The sequence below is a fragment of the Parus major genome, chromosome 17 (genome assembly GCF_001522545.3).
Source record: "Parus major isolate Abel chromosome 17, Parus_major1.1, whole genome shotgun sequence".
In the NCBI taxonomy this organism is placed as follows: Eukaryota; Metazoa; Chordata; class Aves; order Passeriformes; family Paridae; genus Parus; species Parus major.
In genome coordinates, this window is record NC_031785.1 from 4940952 (window position 1) to 4957582 (window position 16631).

General features: G+C 57.8%; 2 protein-coding genes across 2 annotated transcripts in view; both read right to left on the reverse strand.

The window, feature by feature from the left end:
* ASS1 (argininosuccinate synthase 1) overlaps positions 1 to 12728 on the reverse strand; it is a 26238-nt gene extending 13510 nt beyond the window's left edge. The window contains exons 1-8 of the mRNA XM_015645154.1: positions 12670 to 12728; positions 10150 to 10261; positions 9617 to 9685; positions 9210 to 9398; positions 7223 to 7279; positions 6730 to 6804; positions 3806 to 3876; positions 3413 to 3443 (exon numbers count right to left, since the gene is read on the reverse strand). Of these exons, the coding sequence (XP_015500640.1) occupies positions 3413 to 3443; positions 3806 to 3876; positions 6730 to 6804; positions 7223 to 7279; positions 9210 to 9398; positions 9617 to 9685; positions 10150 to 10257 (600 nt within the window). The 5' untranslated portion in view covers positions 10258 to 10261; positions 12670 to 12728. The remainder of the gene's footprint in view (positions 1 to 3412; positions 3444 to 3805; positions 3877 to 6729; positions 6805 to 7222; positions 7280 to 9209; positions 9399 to 9616; positions 9686 to 10149; positions 10262 to 12669) is intronic.
* Positions 12729 to 13730: 1002 nt separating this feature from the next.
* HMCN2 (hemicentin 2) overlaps positions 13731 to 16631 on the reverse strand; it is a 32537-nt gene continuing 29636 nt past the window's right edge. Inside the window, exons 72-79 of the mRNA XM_015645239.1 lie at positions 16471 to 16592; positions 16140 to 16377; positions 15953 to 16015; positions 15731 to 15859; positions 15310 to 15630; positions 14971 to 15090; positions 14595 to 14721; positions 13731 to 14482 (exon numbers count right to left, since the gene is read on the reverse strand). Coding sequence (XP_015500725.1) covers positions 14143 to 14482; positions 14595 to 14721; positions 14971 to 15090; positions 15310 to 15630; positions 15731 to 15859; positions 15953 to 16015; positions 16140 to 16377; positions 16471 to 16592 — 1460 coding nt within the window. The 3' untranslated portion in view covers positions 13731 to 14142. The remainder of the gene's footprint in view (positions 14483 to 14594; positions 14722 to 14970; positions 15091 to 15309; positions 15631 to 15730; positions 15860 to 15952; positions 16016 to 16139; positions 16378 to 16470; positions 16593 to 16631) is intronic.

Sequence of the window (16631 nt, forward strand, 5' to 3'; positions counted from 1 at the left end):
CAGCACCGACGCTTACCGGGGGCCCTGGGAACAAAGGGGTTGGCAGAATCAGCCAATTTTTCCCCTCAACTTGATCTCATCTTTTCCTCCAACGCCCCCACAGCTGGAGGCGGGATGGCTGTGGAGAAGCAAGTCAGGCAGGGAAAAGCAGGACGCTGGCAGTGAGCGGCAGGGCAGGCAGGCACCCGCACGTCCCCGCACCGCGGCCGGGCTTATTCGGCACTGACCGAAAAAACTAATGAGCAGGCCTGACCCCAGCAGGTGCTCCCAGCACACCGGCTCTTTCATGGTGTCCCCGGGGTTAATACACACAGGGGAAAATAGAGCAGCAAAGCAAAAACCCATTTCAGAGCACATCAACCTTTATGTATATATATATATATTTTTTTTTTTTTTTCTGAGATTTATAGGGAAGAGGCATCTTATCTCCATCAGAGCCAGGCCAGCAGAGGCTCGGGTGCTGATGGTGAATTGCTGCAATTGAAGTGCGTGCCAGAAGAAGCAGGGGGGGAGGGAATGTAATATAAAAAAGCTTTCCGTCCCGGAGAGCAAATGCTTTGCAATTTCACATGGCCCCTCAGCACTCACCCATGATGCGACTGCACAGGCTGACCCCAAAATACTTCCAGATTTGTGTTTGTAAGCTCTTGCCTCCAGAGGGACTCCCCACCTAGCCACAGCTCCAGGAGGTGGAGGGGAATGGAGGCACAGAGCACCCAAGGCACGTGCAGCACCATTGGGAGTCAAGCAGCCTTTTAAAAGGTGGCAAACTGGTATTTCCCCACTAAAGCCAGCTGGGCAGAGCTGGAGCTTTGGGTATCTCTGGGCAGGGGGCCCTGCCTTGCACCCACCTGCCCAATGCCTGGCCCACACTCTCCCTGTTCCTCTTTTCCTTTCTAAAGCACAGCTTTTCTGCTCACTTCATCAAATCATAACATAGTTTGGGAATGGAAGGGACTTTTAAATCTCCCTTTTCCTCCTTTCTCTTACATTCCAGCAAGAAAAAAATTGATGAGATATAAAGCAAGTTAGGAAAAAAGCCCCATAGTAATCCAACCAAAAGTATATAAATAAATATATATTAAAAATTAAAAATTACACTTTTTAAATGGAAAATTAATTTCTCTACAGATAAATTATTTTTTTTTTTCCCTGACAGGCAATAAGAATTTTAGTGAGAATTCCATTTATTTTTGTCCAAATGTATTTACATTTGCTGGATCACTGCCAGCACCTGAGAGAACCCCACAGAGCCGCAAGCATCCCATCCCACCCTCCACACTGGGAGGGGACCCCTTGCCTCACCCCAAACCTCGGGGTGCACATCCCAACACCAGCCACAGCTGAACCATGTGGATACAGACATAGCTGCCCAAGCACTCACTGCAGAAAACCCCTCCCCAGTTCCCATTTGATGTAATTTTTGCCCCTTTCCCTCGTTTTAAGGGAGAGGCGTTGGCAGGCAGGCACATCTCCCCTGTGCCCCCATGCACAGATTACACGGGCTATGGATTTCAATTTTACATCATCTGCCCTTTCCTAGCCCTGATCACACTTATTAACTGGATGAACCTGTGAGAAATGATGAAAAGCTTCGAGTTCAAAAGGAAAAGGTGCAGGGGGGTGGGAGAAAAAAATACTGGAAAGTATTAAAAACTCTTTACTAAACATTGAAAGTCAAAGTCAGGTAGTTTCCAATTTTCCGAGCCAACTATGAAAACCCCTATTAAATAAAATAACTAAATAGAAATAAAAGTGACATTTGGCTTGCATTCCATCATTACGGTGTGAGTCTGTCCTCTTTTTATTCTCTCTCCTAAAAGCACAGTTCAAATGACAAATAGTTTGTTGCAGTGTATCAATGCCTTCTATTTATCCCTCCCCGCAGGGGGGCTAGTCCTGCAATGTCATCTTTAAAGGGGAGAGAGGAAAAAAAAAAGGGGGGCAAAAAAAAAGGAAAAAAAAAAAAAAGGAAGAGTGTGTGGAAAGTGCGAAAGGGAGGGGGGAAGAAAGAAGCAAGAAAAACGGGGCAAGAAGAGAAGAAATTGGAAGCAAATGGTCCATGAAGTAAACCATGATGCAGAGCTATCGATGCCGCAAATGGTTTATTCATCCGGCTGATATTGTTGTGCCCGGGACTGAATGAACTCTTTCAGAGTGCCATATGAAGTTAAAGCAAGTAAATTTCTATCTTTCTCCACATTAGCTGCCTCATTGCCCTTCAATCGGGCCTCACAGAGGCAGAAAATAGCTCAACCATCTGCTTTCAAATCCCTGCGTTTGGCAGGTCCCGGGGGTTCGGGGAGGGGAGCCCGCCGTGCCTGGCACCCCGGATCTTGCCACGGCCACCGTGTGCCCAGCACCGCGTCCCGGGCCGGGGACAGCAGCGACAGTGACAGCAGTGACAGCAGTGACACCGCGCCCCGGAAAGCCACCTCTCAGCACTGTCATAGGTGCCCGGGCAGAGGATGCTCGGGGATGGGGTCAGGGCACCGCTCAGCCTTATTTTCCAGCTGGATTTGGGAAGGGAACGGGCTTGGCAGAGCCTGGGGAGCGGGGTAGGAGAGGAGAGGAGAGGTGCTGGGTGCGGGTCAGTCCCATGCTACCTCCAGCTGAAGACGTGAACACCCATCCCGGTGCCAGCCACTGTCCCGGGGGAGGAGACCCCACGGGAACCCGGCTCTGCAAACCCACAGCCGCCCCTCCGGAGGGTACAAAGGAGGAGCGGGACCCCCTCTCCACCTTCCTCTTCCTCTCGCCGCGGGCACGCGTCAGCCCCGCTGCGAGAGCCGGCTGCGGGCACGGAGCTCCAGCGGCTCCGCTCCCTCTCCGCCTGGCCGCCTTCCCCTCCTCTCCCCGGGCTGTCTAATTAGGGCTGATGGATGGTTTAAATAGCGGCCGGGAGCGGTGACCAGCGCAGGCAGGGCCAGCGACACCGCAGCGCGGCTCGGAGCGGCCGGAGATGTTGGCGCTCCGCAAGTCCCTGTTGGTAGCCAGAGCTGGTGGCCCCGTGGGTCCCCAACACCACCCATGCAAGGGAAGGTTTTATCCCACACCCCCACGGATAGCGGGCTGGGAAAGCAAGGAGCGCTGGGCGAGCTGCAGACACGGGCAGGGGACACCTCTGCCACTCGCCACCAGCTCCGAGTCTCACCAGCACCGCGTCTGTCTAATTGCTCCTTTAGTGCTGCCCGGCGCCACTGTCCCCTCCGGTGTCACCCTGGAACTGTCCCTTCCCCTGTTCGAGCTGGCGGTAATTAACGTGCCGGGGGAGGCGGAGGGGCCGGGGAGCGGCGGAGCCTCCCCGCATACACGGACGGCCCCGCCGTGAAATTTCCAATTAGGCTGCAAATACACGAGACGCCCCCGGCCCCGTGGCTGCCGTGCTGGCAGGGTGGCCGTGATCGATTACCTTGGGATTCTCCAGGATCCCGGCTTCATAGCTGCAGCAGGAAGGAGAAGGAAGGAGAGAGAAGTCACTGCAGCACCTGTAACTTGCAACCCCAAAACCCACCGGGACGAGACCCTCGCTCCCACCCACCCCATGAGGATGGACATAAGTACACGGTACGGATTTCCAGAGCATTTTAGCAGCAACCCTGAAGGGAGAGCCAGGCTTAGGAGAGTCCAGGAGATGAATGCTGCCATTTGGAACATGGACAGCTAGATAGAAAGGGAGGATGGAGGATTTGGAGTCACCCATGGTCAGCATGTGGTGGGGCAGCCTGGGACAATGGGGGTACAGAGAGCTGCTCTGGACATGTAGGTTGGAAGGGACTGGGGTCCAGATCCCAGGGCTCCTCACCTGATGTGCATTAGGTTCTCATCCATGCTCCAGGGTGTCTGAGGTGTCACAGGCACTGGGATCCCATGTTTCTGCCGGGAGGAGAAGAGATAGGGTAAGCCAGCCCTCATTGATACTGGTTCCCAGCAGGATCAGCCCCAAAAACACAAAGGCACAACCCTGGCCACAAGCAGGGCAGCACAGAGCAAGGTGGACTCCCATGTCCCTGACCCACATCAGCTCCCACCACAAGGGCCACCTCACCAGGAACATCAGGGACAGTGTGGCTGGGAGAAGAATGGCCATCCCAGCCCTGCCACAGGCTGAGAAGGGCCCCAGAGCACCCCATGAACCCCAGAGATGGGGACGCCAGCACAGATGTTGTCTGCTTTCCCTGGATCCAGGGTGGTGCAGTGGTCTCAGGTATGTGGTGGGATTGTTCCTGGCTGTTCTTTGCAGAGCCAGGACCTGAACTTGATGACCCTGTGGGTCCCCTCCAACTCAAGATATTCCATGATTTTATGATTCCCCCAGCCAGGCTTCTCAGCAAGGGGAGGTCCCCAAATCTACAGGATGCTCTAGAGCCTAAAGAGGACTAATGCTCTGTCACGAGGGGACAACAACACATCTTCCCAGCCTTGTGCAAACACATGGTGAAGCAGATACACCCCAAGGAGGTGGCAGTGCCCCTCTGAACCTGGGCACCTCAAGCACACCAAGCCCAGGGATGTGTGGCCACACACCAGCTGCCCCCCCAGCACGATGTGCAGCACCGAGCCTGGCTCCCCAGCAAGGTCACCAGCGTGCTCATTTATCCACTGACATTTCAATGGGGGAAATTGCCTGTGAAGACGAGGTGAATACGTGGGGGAATTGGTGGGAGAGGTGACAGCAGCAGGCTGACTGGAGCCAGCAGGGACATCACCCACCCTGCCAGGACACTGAGCTACAGTGTGCCAGCTGTGGGGTGGCTGTAGCAAGACAGGGATGGGGACAGCAGCTCCCACCGAGCCTTGATGTGTCTGTACAGCCCGTGCTGCTGGGCAGCTCTGGCATTTCAGTATCACCACAGCAGGGACATCAGTCAAGGGCTCAGCTGGGGACAGAGGAGCAGGGGCTGAGCAGACATTCCTCATCTGCCAAGAACAGAGAAGGAAATGCTTGTGGTTGTTACATCACAGCCCTCAAACCATCACCTGTCATCTCCTAATGCTGCAGAGGGACTGACTCAGCCCTGCTCCTGGGGGGACACGGTCTCAGGCTCATGGGTTCTCATTTGCTGATTCCCCACATAATTCCAGCATAGGACCTGATGGGACACCCCATTAGCTAATCTAGACCTCCTCCAGCACAACTTAAAGCCATTTCCTCTTCTTCTATCTTGTATTTACAAGAAGAGACCCACCATCTCACTTGGGGTGGTACAAACCCATCTTTCAGACATGAACACCCAGTAATCTCGAGCTGACTTGTGCCCTCAGCCAGCCCTGTCCTGCCACTGCCTCCTCCTGGCAGCTGGGGAAGCCAGTGCTCCCCAAACCATCCTCACCCCATTTCAAAGAGGATCCTCCAGGTCCAAACCAAATATCTTCAGAGCCTAGGCAGCTTTTGCTGGAGCCAAAGGTACCAAAACCAGAGAGGGAATTTATTCTCAGCTTCTGTCCCACCTGGCTCTGCCTGTGGCGAGGCTGATCCTGGAGCAGCATCCAGGAGAGCTTGGCCATTTTCATTAAGGTGTTTGAGAATGAAGCAGCCCCTGGCACAGATTTGCTGCCAGGGAAAGGCTGGCTTCAGCCCCTGGGTAGCAAATCCACTGTGCCACAGTGAAAAATCATCTCTTTCCCTGGCACCAATGGAGCCCCAAACATCATCATTTTCTAATTCCCCAGCACCAAGGTGAGCACATGTATGTGCTCAAGTGACCTGGCCATGCATCTCCCTTTCCTGAGGATGAAAATGAAGGGGAACCACCTTTTTTTTCTGTAACAGATAACCAGAGACTGAGAAGTACTCAAACCCTCACCCCACAACCTTTTGCTCCTGGAATGGGGCCCCAATCCATTTCATTTCCCTTTTCCCCCGCTTCCAAACAAACAAAACAATCCCCACAACCAAACAAAACCCCCAAACCCAAAACACATGTTCCATTTTCTATATAATAAAACCGTGGTGCTCTTAATAACTCCCTTATTTGACAATTTGTTTGGCAACATATGGAAAGCTCTCATAAACTCCCCTTCATAATACAACGGCAGATGGCAAACACAATCCTCAACACGCTGCTCTCTCCCTCCCTAATGGGCTCAGAGGGCTCCTCACCCCACACCACATCCCTCCAGCTCCACACCTTGCCTTCCCAGAGATTACCCAGGCAGCTTCGATGGCAGCTATTTAAAAACTGAAGCAATTTTCTGGTTTATGCACAGAGCTGACTTTTCCCTTTTGATTGATTGAGCCGAGTTGTCAAGCATTTCCATGAAGTCGCTAAAAAAGAAAGGTACCCTGGTGGGCATGTAAAAACCTGATGCAAAACTTCTAATATGTTTTATTGTAACTTGTACTTCAAAAAGGAAGGGACAACAAAGGTGAATGTATTTGCTTTGTCTGTTACACAAGTCAGGGAGCTGGGACCTGTTTCCTTGGAAAGCAGGTTACAATTAACAGCCAGGTAATTAGGGGGCTTCTAGAAAGGAAGGAGAAAAAAAAAACAACAGAGGAGGGGGGCAGGGGGGAAGCCTGACCAGGAGGCTCCTAAGTGGTGCTGCAGGGATGTTGTGCAGGATGTGCTGCTCTCACCTACCAAGTCATGGTAAGCATCCTGTGGTGACCCTGAGCACCCCATGGTCACTCCAAGAATCCCATGGCTACCCTGAGCTTTCACAGCCACTCTGAGCACCTTCTGCTGCCCTGGACATCTTGTGGATTCTGGCCACACCAGCTCCTACCTTGGCATAATCCATCAGCTCACGGCGTCCAGGGAAGCGCTGGTAAAACTCGGGCAGCCTCCACGGTGCAACAACCTGGCAGCAGGGCAGGAGCATGAGATGAGGAACCTCCTGTCCTCTTGTAGCCCCTGGGCCCCCTCTGCCCCTGGGAGCCAAGATCCACAGGGTGGTGGTCCCCCAGCTGAAATTTAATCTCCCAGCACAAGGTGGGAGTAAACCAAACCCCCACCCTAACCAGGCACTGGATGCAAAAGGGAAGCAGGCAGCAGCTGCCTTGGTACTGTCTCCGCTGTGTGCTCATGGTGTTTGGGGTAAAAATAGGTCAATTAAGCATCATTACAGCCCCCTGAAATACCAAAACGTCGCTGTGTGCAGCTGGTGGCTTGTTAAAATGAAGCAGGGCCGTTTGCATGGGTGTTAAAACAGAATTCCCACCAGCTACAAAGAGGCCAGGAGCCTGTGGGGAGGCAGGGGGTGGTTTGGGGTGCCTTACCTTGATCTTGGGACACAGGGCATAGCAGCTGAGCTCAAACCGAACCTGGTCATTGCCCTGAAACATGAGTGGGAGGTGCTGAGGGGTCACCCCAGCCCAGGGTGTGACAGCACATACATACAGCCAGTTTGGCTCCGGTCACAGCTCCCCTGCTGATATTGCAAACCTTGGACACAGAGGGTAAGGATCTTCTGTCCCATGGGAGTTCCTGGTCCCTCTCCAAGCTGGTTTGAACCCCAAACCACCTTTCCTGTAGCTCCTGATAGCTGTGTGCTCAAACCAGATTTGGGTGGCTTTTTCCCCCCAAGACATCAAAGGACAAAGAAGGAAGAGGACAAGGTGGGGGTAAGTCCAGAGTGAGCAGAGGGATGCAGCAGCTCATAAATAAATAGTTCAGAACCTCCCTTTACCTTAATTGGCCCTTGCTGATTAGGTGCCACTAATGAGTCCAGGTAGCTGGGAAAGGGCAAGGAGCAGTAGGAAAGCTGGGAATTACAAGCACTTCCAAGGGAATAACACTCACTGAAAGCTATTTTTCACCCTCACCAAGGGGCGTAAGGATCCCCCACTTCCCTCCCATCGGCCTGGAGGATACATTTACACCCGGGCTGGGAATTCCCCATGGACTATTACACACAGGCAAGTACATCCAGCAAAGCACTCATTTCCCTCACAGGCCCAAAACACATCCATCTGCTCCAGCGGCAGCGGGGACACCCCAGATGGTCCCATTTAAGACTCCTCAGCCGGGTCGGGTTACCCGCAGTCAGTCCCTGCCAGTGCCCGTGGCTTAATGGCCTGGGGAGTGCGGGCAGCGAGGTGCCCCTGGCAGCAGGGATGGAGGGATGGAGGGATGGATGGATGGATGGATGGATGGATGGATGGATGGATGGATGGATGGATGGATGGATGCTGGCACCTGGGAGCAGGGGGAGCAGCATCGCACTGTGGCTGTGTTAGGGCACCTTTGAGCTGGAGCTTTCAAGAAAGGCCGGCTGGGGATGGGTAAGATGGACAGAAAGGGGTGCAGGATTGCAGCAGGAGAGAGAGTTATTCCGGCCCCGTAGCCCCCCCATCTGCCCCTCTCTCCCGTCTCCTGGGGGCTGGCGAGTCCCTCGGCAGCCTCCTGTCCCCCTTCTCGCAGAGTCCCCACCGTGGGGACCCCCAAACCCATTGCGATCCCCCCAGGGAGTCACCTCGCCTTACCCCAAGGCACGGGCTGTGGGAAGAAGAGGAGGAGGCACTCGGCAGGTCCTGGCTTCACCCCCTGAGCCCTCACCTGCCCCAGATGTCCCCACGGGGCAGCGGCTGCAGGTGCCGGGGGTGAGCCACCGTCACGTCTCGCAGGTCCCCCGCTCCCCGAGGGGGATTCCCCCTCTCCAGGAAGGGGCTGGCCACGAGCATCCCTTTTCCACGGTCTCTGGCTGCCTCTAGCGGCAAAGTGTCCTCCCTGCGGCCAGCGGGGACAGCGGGGATGGGGACGGGGACAGCCGGGATAGGGACCGGCACAGCCAGGATAGGGTCAGGAATGGGAGCAGGGGCCGGGAGAGCAGGGGATGGGGACCGGGACAGTGGGGATAGGTACAGGAATGGGGATAGGGACCGGCAGAGCCAGAACTGGGGACAGGAATAGGGACAAAGTCTGGGACAGTGGCACTTACTCCAGGACACCCCTAATCACGCTGGGTTGTGCTGGCCCAGTCTCAGTCGGATCCTGGCTTGGGAACCCTCAGTATTTTGAAATTGCTGCCAGAAACAGAGCTTTCAGCTGTGACCCCAGCCTTCCCAACAGCGAGACGGAACCGAAATTGGGCACAGAAATCCCAGAAGTGAGAGGGAAGTGTTGAAACACGGTTGAATTTTGCACAGTCCCCGCAAAACACCCTGAGCACCCCTCCTGGCACCCAGACCTTGACCTGTAGACTGACCAGCTGCCCCATCCAAGCACCTCCAGCCATCCCTGCCCAGTGGCCACATCCCCTCTCACCTTGCCCGTGGCCCCGTGGGCGATGTGCTGGGCTCCCTCTCGCTGGGCGATCTCCACGAGCTTGCGGGCGATGCAGGGCCGTGCCAGTGCCGTGCCCAGCAGGTACCGATCCTCGTAGAGCGCATTGGCCTGAACTGCTGGCCAGATGAACTCCTCCACAAACTCCCTGCTGACATCCTCGATGTAAACCTGCCAGCGGAGGGATATTCCTGATGGAAGGGTTCCTACAGGGAAACCCGCTCCTCTGGAGTTTCAGTGAAAAGTCTTTTGTCTTTCCTAAATGCTGCTAAAAGGCTTTGGGGCAAAACCTCTGGAGAAGGGATTTCTTATTGGCACGGTCCTCTCTGGGGTGTGTGAGACCCTTGGCTCATCCCTGTGGTGGGGAGCAAGGGGAGGGACACTGTTACCTTCTTGGCCCCCAGTGCCACGGCTTTCTTTCGTGCTGCCTCAAAATCTTCCTTCTGCCCAATGTTGGCCTGGAAAGCAGTAACAAAAAAAAAGAAAAAAAAAGACTCAGTGTAAAACAAGACCACAAAACCCAGTGCAAGCCCAGTTTGGCACAGGGCATCATGCAAGGCACGACAGCCTCTGGTGGCTGGGCTTGAGACACCCAGGATGGGCAGGAGGGGAGTTCCATCCCCTGAGGTGGATATCTGCCCTCCTCTGCCAAGCCCTTTGGCTCTGCCCTGATTCCCTGCCTTCATTAGCAGAGGGTCATTAGCTGGCAGGACAGGCTGTGGCACACAGGGCTGGCAGCTCAGCAGAGCAGCAGTGAGCTGGACTATGGTTAACCAGTGTGAGCAGGGTCACCACTGCAGCCACACACACACCAGGACCCCAGACCCAGCCCAGCCCCCCCAGAGCAATGGCCCAGCAGCCCCTCCAGCGCCAGCCCCTGGGGACAGGGTTCCTATGACGGGAACCTCAGCTCAGAGCTCACCAGGTAGGCGACGACGTCGTAGCCCTGCTCCTTCAGCCACACCAGGATGCAGGAGGTGTCGAGCCCCCCGCTGTAGGCAAGGACCACTGTGCCCTTGGACTGAGCCATGGTGCTGCCAAAGCAAAGGAAAAGGGGGTCATGATACCACCAGCCCCTGCCCTTACTGCAGCTATCAGCCACAGCATCAGGAAGGATCGGCTGAAGCAAGAGGAGGCTGCAGGGAACCAAGGCAGGGCTGGGGGCAAGAGGAAAAAGCCACAGCACAGTGACCATGGTGGGGTTGTGGCTCTCAGCCAGGGAGGACACCCTGCCCGTGCACCAACCTGTGCACCCGGTGCTGGCTGGGCAGCAGAGGAGGCTGGGGCAGCCAAGGAGGGCTGTTTTGCTCTTACCTTTTCTCTGTGCTGGCAGCCCCAGCACAGCCTGCCCCACGCTCTGCACGTGCCCTGCAATGCTGGGGAGCCGGGGCTCAGGCGCAGGCGCCCGGCCGTGGCAGAGGCACAGCTCAATGCCTTGCCCTGGCAGGACCCAGCACATCCCAGCTGTCTGCAGAGCTGCCACGGGCTCAGCCCCCAGTGCCCATCAGGACAGCGATGGCTGCAGGCCTGGGGGACTTGGCAGCATCCCCTAGAGCCCAGCCCAGCCCTAAGTCTAATTAATGCTTACGGGGCATCTGTTCTAATTATGCTGCTCGTGTTTTCTGCCAGCACAAAACACCTACATGGGGATTCAGAGCCCCTCACCCTCCAGCCAAGGAAATCGAGGACTTCAGCCAACAGCAGGAGGTGGTGAAGGACACAGCAGCCTGGATCTCAGGGGAGGGTTGGGGGTCCTGGGCAGGAAGGGGCTCTGGCCTGTCCCTGCAGTCCCTGGGCCAGGCTGTGAATCCCAGGGCCCCACGAAGAGGCGATGCCAGCTGACCCTTGGCCGGGAGAGGCGAACGGCGGAGCCGGCCAAACCCTGTCCTGGGCAACTTTGACACTGCTGCTGCCAAGTCAGCACAATCCTGCTCCTGCAGGCCGGGAAGGCGCCGTGCCGGGCTGCTCCAGGCTGGCCCACCCAGCACCTCTCCCAGCGGGATGCGGTTATGCCGGGGTGTGCCCCAGCACCCCGGTCCTGCCAGCGCGGTGCAGAGCCAGCATCCCACGGGGTGAGGCTTGGAGCCAGCCAGGGGCAGGCTCTGCCCTGCTCCTGCCAGCTTCTTGCCGAGGAACAAAGGGGTCTGGCAGCCCCATACCCTTCCCTCCGGCTCCCCGAGCCTGCCCGTGCCCGTCGGGCTGCCACGCAGGCTTGTGCAAGCAGCATTTCCCTGTTGGTGGCTGTGCCAAGCTGGGTCCCTGCCCAGCGAGGTCCAGCCGTCCCTTCCTCACCGGGGCATTTACAGGAAAGCAGTCGCAGTTCCCAAAACGGCCCAGCCCAACCCCGACGCTGCGCCTGCCGCTCCTTTAGAGACAACTTCCCTCCTTTAGTCCCAAACTCATCCCCGCTGTGGCCACCAGCATCGCTGTTGCGGTTGCCAGCCTGAGTAAGCGCCTCCGGGACCAGGCACACTCGCTCTGCAAGTGGCCCAGCAGGGCCACTGGGAAATGCCTTCAGCTTTTGCCAGCTCAGACATGTCCCAATGTCGCAATGCCCGAGGGGCCTGGGGGCACCTTGTCCTGGAGACGCATCCTGCATCCCAGGGGTGCGGCCACCAGAGTTCCCAGCTCTGGAAACAAGGCTCGTGCCAAAGCCGCCTGCCCAGGAAGGGAGAGCCCCGAAGTTTCAACGTTCCGTGGCAATAAATCAGAGCAAACAAAGCTCGGTGAAGGGGAACGCGGCGGGACTTTTTTCTCAGCCCTTATTATTATTCCGTAGCAATTTCCGTGTGAGTTGGGGCAGGGATTTTACTGGAGAGACTGGGACTGCGCTGTGCCAAAGGAACGCTGCGCTTTCGGTTTTAAAACCAAGAAATAAATATTAAGAGGGAGGAGAATAAAAAGACTGAAACTTTGGTAAAGAGAGGAGCTGTCTTCGCTAGCCGGGCTGGAAGAACAGCCGGGCTGCTGCCTGTGGGCTGGGATGGAGCAGGCAGGAGGGGCAAGGACAGGGGCAAAGGCAGGCAGGAGGGACAGGAGCAGCCTTTCCAGCAGCAGAGGCATGTGCTCACTAGTGCTGGGGTTTTCTTCAGCATCGCTCCTCCTCGCGGAGGTCTCATCCTGCCCCCCAAAATCCCCAGAGCAGAGCAGAGAGGACACGAGGTGGTACCGGCTGAGGTCTCAGATCCCGTCCCTGAGGGTGGCCAAGGAGACCCTCAAGGAAATGGGACTCGCTTGGAAACCCCCGCCCATCCCAAACTGAGCTAGGAAGGGCTTGATGGCAGTCTGCTGGGAAAGGGCTGGCACCGCACTGCCCTGCTCCAACAGCCGGGGGTGGGGGACACCCGTGGGTGGGTAGATTTGGGACAGACAGGATGAGGGCACGTCTTCCAAGGCAAAGCTCCCGCTTTCCCCTCTCCCCCTGTGCCGTGCCCGCACTCACACACTCCCGGTGTCCGGCTGCCCTCCGTGCTCTGGTCCGGTGCCTGGAGCATCCCCCCCCTCCTCCTCCTCCTTTATAACCGGGCGTGGGCAGGCGGAGCCGCCGCGGGACAGTCCCCCCTTGGGCCCTGCGCTCCTCCTGCCCGCGGGGTGCCCGGCAGAACAGGGGACACAGCTGCCCCCGGGCCGGGCTGGGACCAGCGCCCAGCCCCATCCCCTGCATGGCCCCTCTGGGTGCTGCCACAGCTGTCCCCCCACTCCTGACATCCCCAGCAGCCTCCAGACAGCACCCACGGGTGTCAGCCCCCCGTGGGGACTCCACAGAGTCACCTGCCCCCGAGGAGTGGGGAAAATGGGGGCAGAGGAGAGATGGTGCTCTGCAGCACCCGTCTTTCCTCCCTGGACCAGGAAGAAGGGGCAAGGCTGGATTTATCTGAACCTCCATCAGGAGGCAATAAAGGAGCCAGGGTGGGCAGGAGGGGACAGGGCAGGGGGCTGTACATGGGCCCAAACTCACCTTTCCCCCTTGCACATGCCCAGGGCACCCCAGACCCACAGCAGACCTGGCTTTGGAGGACAGGAAAGCTCCATCCCACAGGACAGAGACTTTTAGGGGAATCTCAGACAGGTGCAGCAAGAGCCAGCTCCAGTGACAGGATCAGGAAAGTTCACAGCCACCATCAGCCTCTATGGCCCAGCCCTGGTGACTGGGGGCTCGTGTCTCCTGGGGCCAGCACCCCACATCCCACACCATCAGTTAGGACTGAAACAGTGTTTTGGGAATGGCCTCCATCTTCACCATGGCCAGATCTTGCTCTTGCTGCTTGAGGGACTTGCCTCTGGGGCAGGATTGGACCTTCAGGGGCTGGACATTGGCCTTCTGGCATTGCTACATCCAGACAACCTCCCTTTTATGGTCCAAGGTTAGGCAGGGAGGTGTCCAAAGCCATGGGAATTCTCCCACACGTTGAAGGAAGCTGCCTTCTTCGGGCACAGCTAATATTTAGTCACAAAACACCTTCATAAATCAATAAGAGGGCACAGAAACAAAGTAGATTTAGAAAAAACAAACAAAAAAATACTATTTCAATTTAATACAAGGTTAATGCTGGGGTGCCCCACACCCTCCCCAGGCCAGGGAATCCTTCCCTGCACCCTGGTGAGACCCTCACTGGCCACTGTCACATTTAGGGACTGATAGCAACCAAGGCCATCCAGAGCTGTGTTTGTTCTGGGATTTGGGACCCGATTGCAAGAGGTTGGCAGGACATCTTATCCCCACCGGGATCCTGACTCTCCTGCTGAGTCAGGGCCTGGCCCTGGGTGAAAGGAACACAGCTGAGAGCTGAGGGGGTGTCTGGGAGGGACAGAAGAGGTACAAGCTCAGCGTTCCCTGAGCCATGTGTCCCACTGATGGGGTGGGGAGGGACAGGAGGAGAAATGACCCTGAGTCCCCTCCTGTCCCTGGGCTGTGTCAGTAAGGGTAGGGGGAGACAGAGATGAGGAGGAGGAAGATGCTGGGTGCTTGCTGCCCGTCTGGGACCAGCACCTGCACCTTGAGCCGGTGGGTGCCCGGCTCCCGCAGCGGCCGCAGGGTGGAGATGATGCCCTGGCCCCGCTCGGTGCGGAGGGCGAAGGGGCTGTCGGGGTCCTGCTCCAGCAGCCTGAAGACGGGGCGGTGGCGCAGGGCGGTGGCCGGGGAGAGGTGCACCACATCCCGGTGGGCAGCGATGCCGAGGGGCAGGGGGAGCGCCTGGTACTGCAGCGTGGGGCCGGCCGGGCCGCAGAACGGGGGGCAGCGACCCACGCACAGCCTGAGTGAGAGATGGGGAACGTGGGATGTGGTGGGTGCCAGAGAATGGACAGGACACTCGGGTGACGTGAGGAGAGCAGGATGGGCACCCCCAGCCCCACGGCACGACTCACCCTGGGCTGGAGCCTCTCCGGTACCCAGCTGGGCACGGCACATCCATGCACCGGGCACCTCCACGGGTGTTGAAGCACATCTGGCCCGAGCCACACTGGATTGTGCCCTCCATGCACTCATCCACATCTGCAGAGAGAGAGGGGCCAGGGTCTGAGGGTGCTGGAGTGCCCATGGCTGAGATGGGGGTTCAATCCCCAGCTCTCCCACCTCCCTACATCTCCCTGGACACTGAGGCAGTGAGACAGGAACACTCAGACTGCAGAGAGCTGAGACTGGGAACAACTGCCCCAAGACAGGATAATGACTTGCAGTCCCAAAAAGATGACACTCAGGGCACCATGGGGACTGGGCACCCCGAGGCACCCCTGCACTGACCGTGGCAGGTCTTCCTGTTGGACAGCAGCCGGTAGCCAGAGGGGCAGAGGCAGCGGTAGGTGCCCAGGCTGTTCCTGCACTCGTGCTGGCACTGGTTCAGTGTCTGACACTCGTCAAGGTCTGTGGGACAAGAGGTGTGAAGGCAAGAGGGGAAGGATCAGACCCCTGTGGTGCCACTGCCTTGGCCCAGCCTGGCTCTCACCTCCCTTTCCCAGCACAGCAAACACCACAGGGTGCAAACAAAGCGGTGGACAGGGCAGCAAGAAGGACGTGAGGTACTTTCTGGGGACAAAGTAGTCTCTGAACTGCCTCCAACACCCTTCCCCAATGCACGCTCACCCGTGCAGGTGCCATTCCTCCTGATGTAGCCCATGGGGCAGGGCGGGGCCCGGGCAGCCATCCCTGCATCCTTCGCCACGCGGCGCAGGGCGAGCTGAGTGTAGATGGATCGTCCCCGTGGGCGGCTGCTGGGCCCCTGCCGGCGCAGGGAAGTGTCCCAGGGCACGCTGCTCCTTGTGTCCCTTCCCTCCATCCCTGCTGTGCCACACTGCCCGCCCGGCAGCAGGGTCTTGCCAGCGGGGCACAGGCACTCGTAGGAGCCCCGCAGGTTGCGGCACTCAAAGGCACAGGGTGGGGGAAACTGCAGGCACTCATTGACATCTGGGGGAGGAAAGAGATGGGGAGCTGCAGCTGGATGGGGGAAACTGAGGCTGGAACAGGGCAGGGGGGTGACCATGGACCCTGAGAGCCCTGCTCATACCCAAGCACGGCCAGCCAACACCCAGTGTGCGGTAGCCAGGGAGGCAGGAGCAGCCGTAGGACCCGGCGGTGTTCTGGCAAATCTGGTTGTAGCGGCAGGCATGGGACCCCTCGGTGCATTCATCAACATCTGGGGAGCAGAGACAGAACAGGGTTGGGGGGACAGGGAAGCAGCACCAGTTGCCCCTTGCCATCCTCACGGCCCTTCAGGACGGGTCCGTACCAATGCAGTACAGCTGCCCAGGGGATGGGATGAATCCCAGTGGGCACTGGTCTGTATCAGCCCCTGTGAATTGAGCAGAGAGAATTAGATGTGCTGTGTCACTGCAGGGACATGGCCTTTGCACTCTCACAGACACCCAGAACTGACAGCAGATCTCCATCCCCATCCTGGGGTCTCTCCTGGTTACCTGCATCAAGCGAGGCACGGAGCTGGAAGTGGAGCTCCTGTTTGGCTGGGTCATAGGAAGCTGTGATGGCTCTGGCCCGGAGGTGCTGCACCCGTGGGGGCTGTGGCCCCTCGGGGGGGTCGAACACGATGGTGTGATTGCAGTGGGCACGGACGAGGCGCCCATCCCGCAGGAAGCTCTGCACCGAGCCCCCGGAGAGCTGCCCCGCGCCCGTCCGCACATAGCGCTCACTGAAGTCCTGGGGAGAGGCAGGGAGGGGTCAGGCCATGGACACCCCGTGCTCCCAGCATGGGAGCCGTGGTCCCTTGGGGATAACGGGCAATGCCAGCACCTGTGGCAGCACCACGGCATCACCAAAGATCTCCGGCACGGAGCCACTGATGACGCTGTCCAGCCACAGAGCACCAGCACCATCCGCACCCTGGGCAAGGTGGGTGACCCGCAGGAGCTCCCCTGCCAGGGGGGAACGGTGAGCAGCACCCCACAGCACCC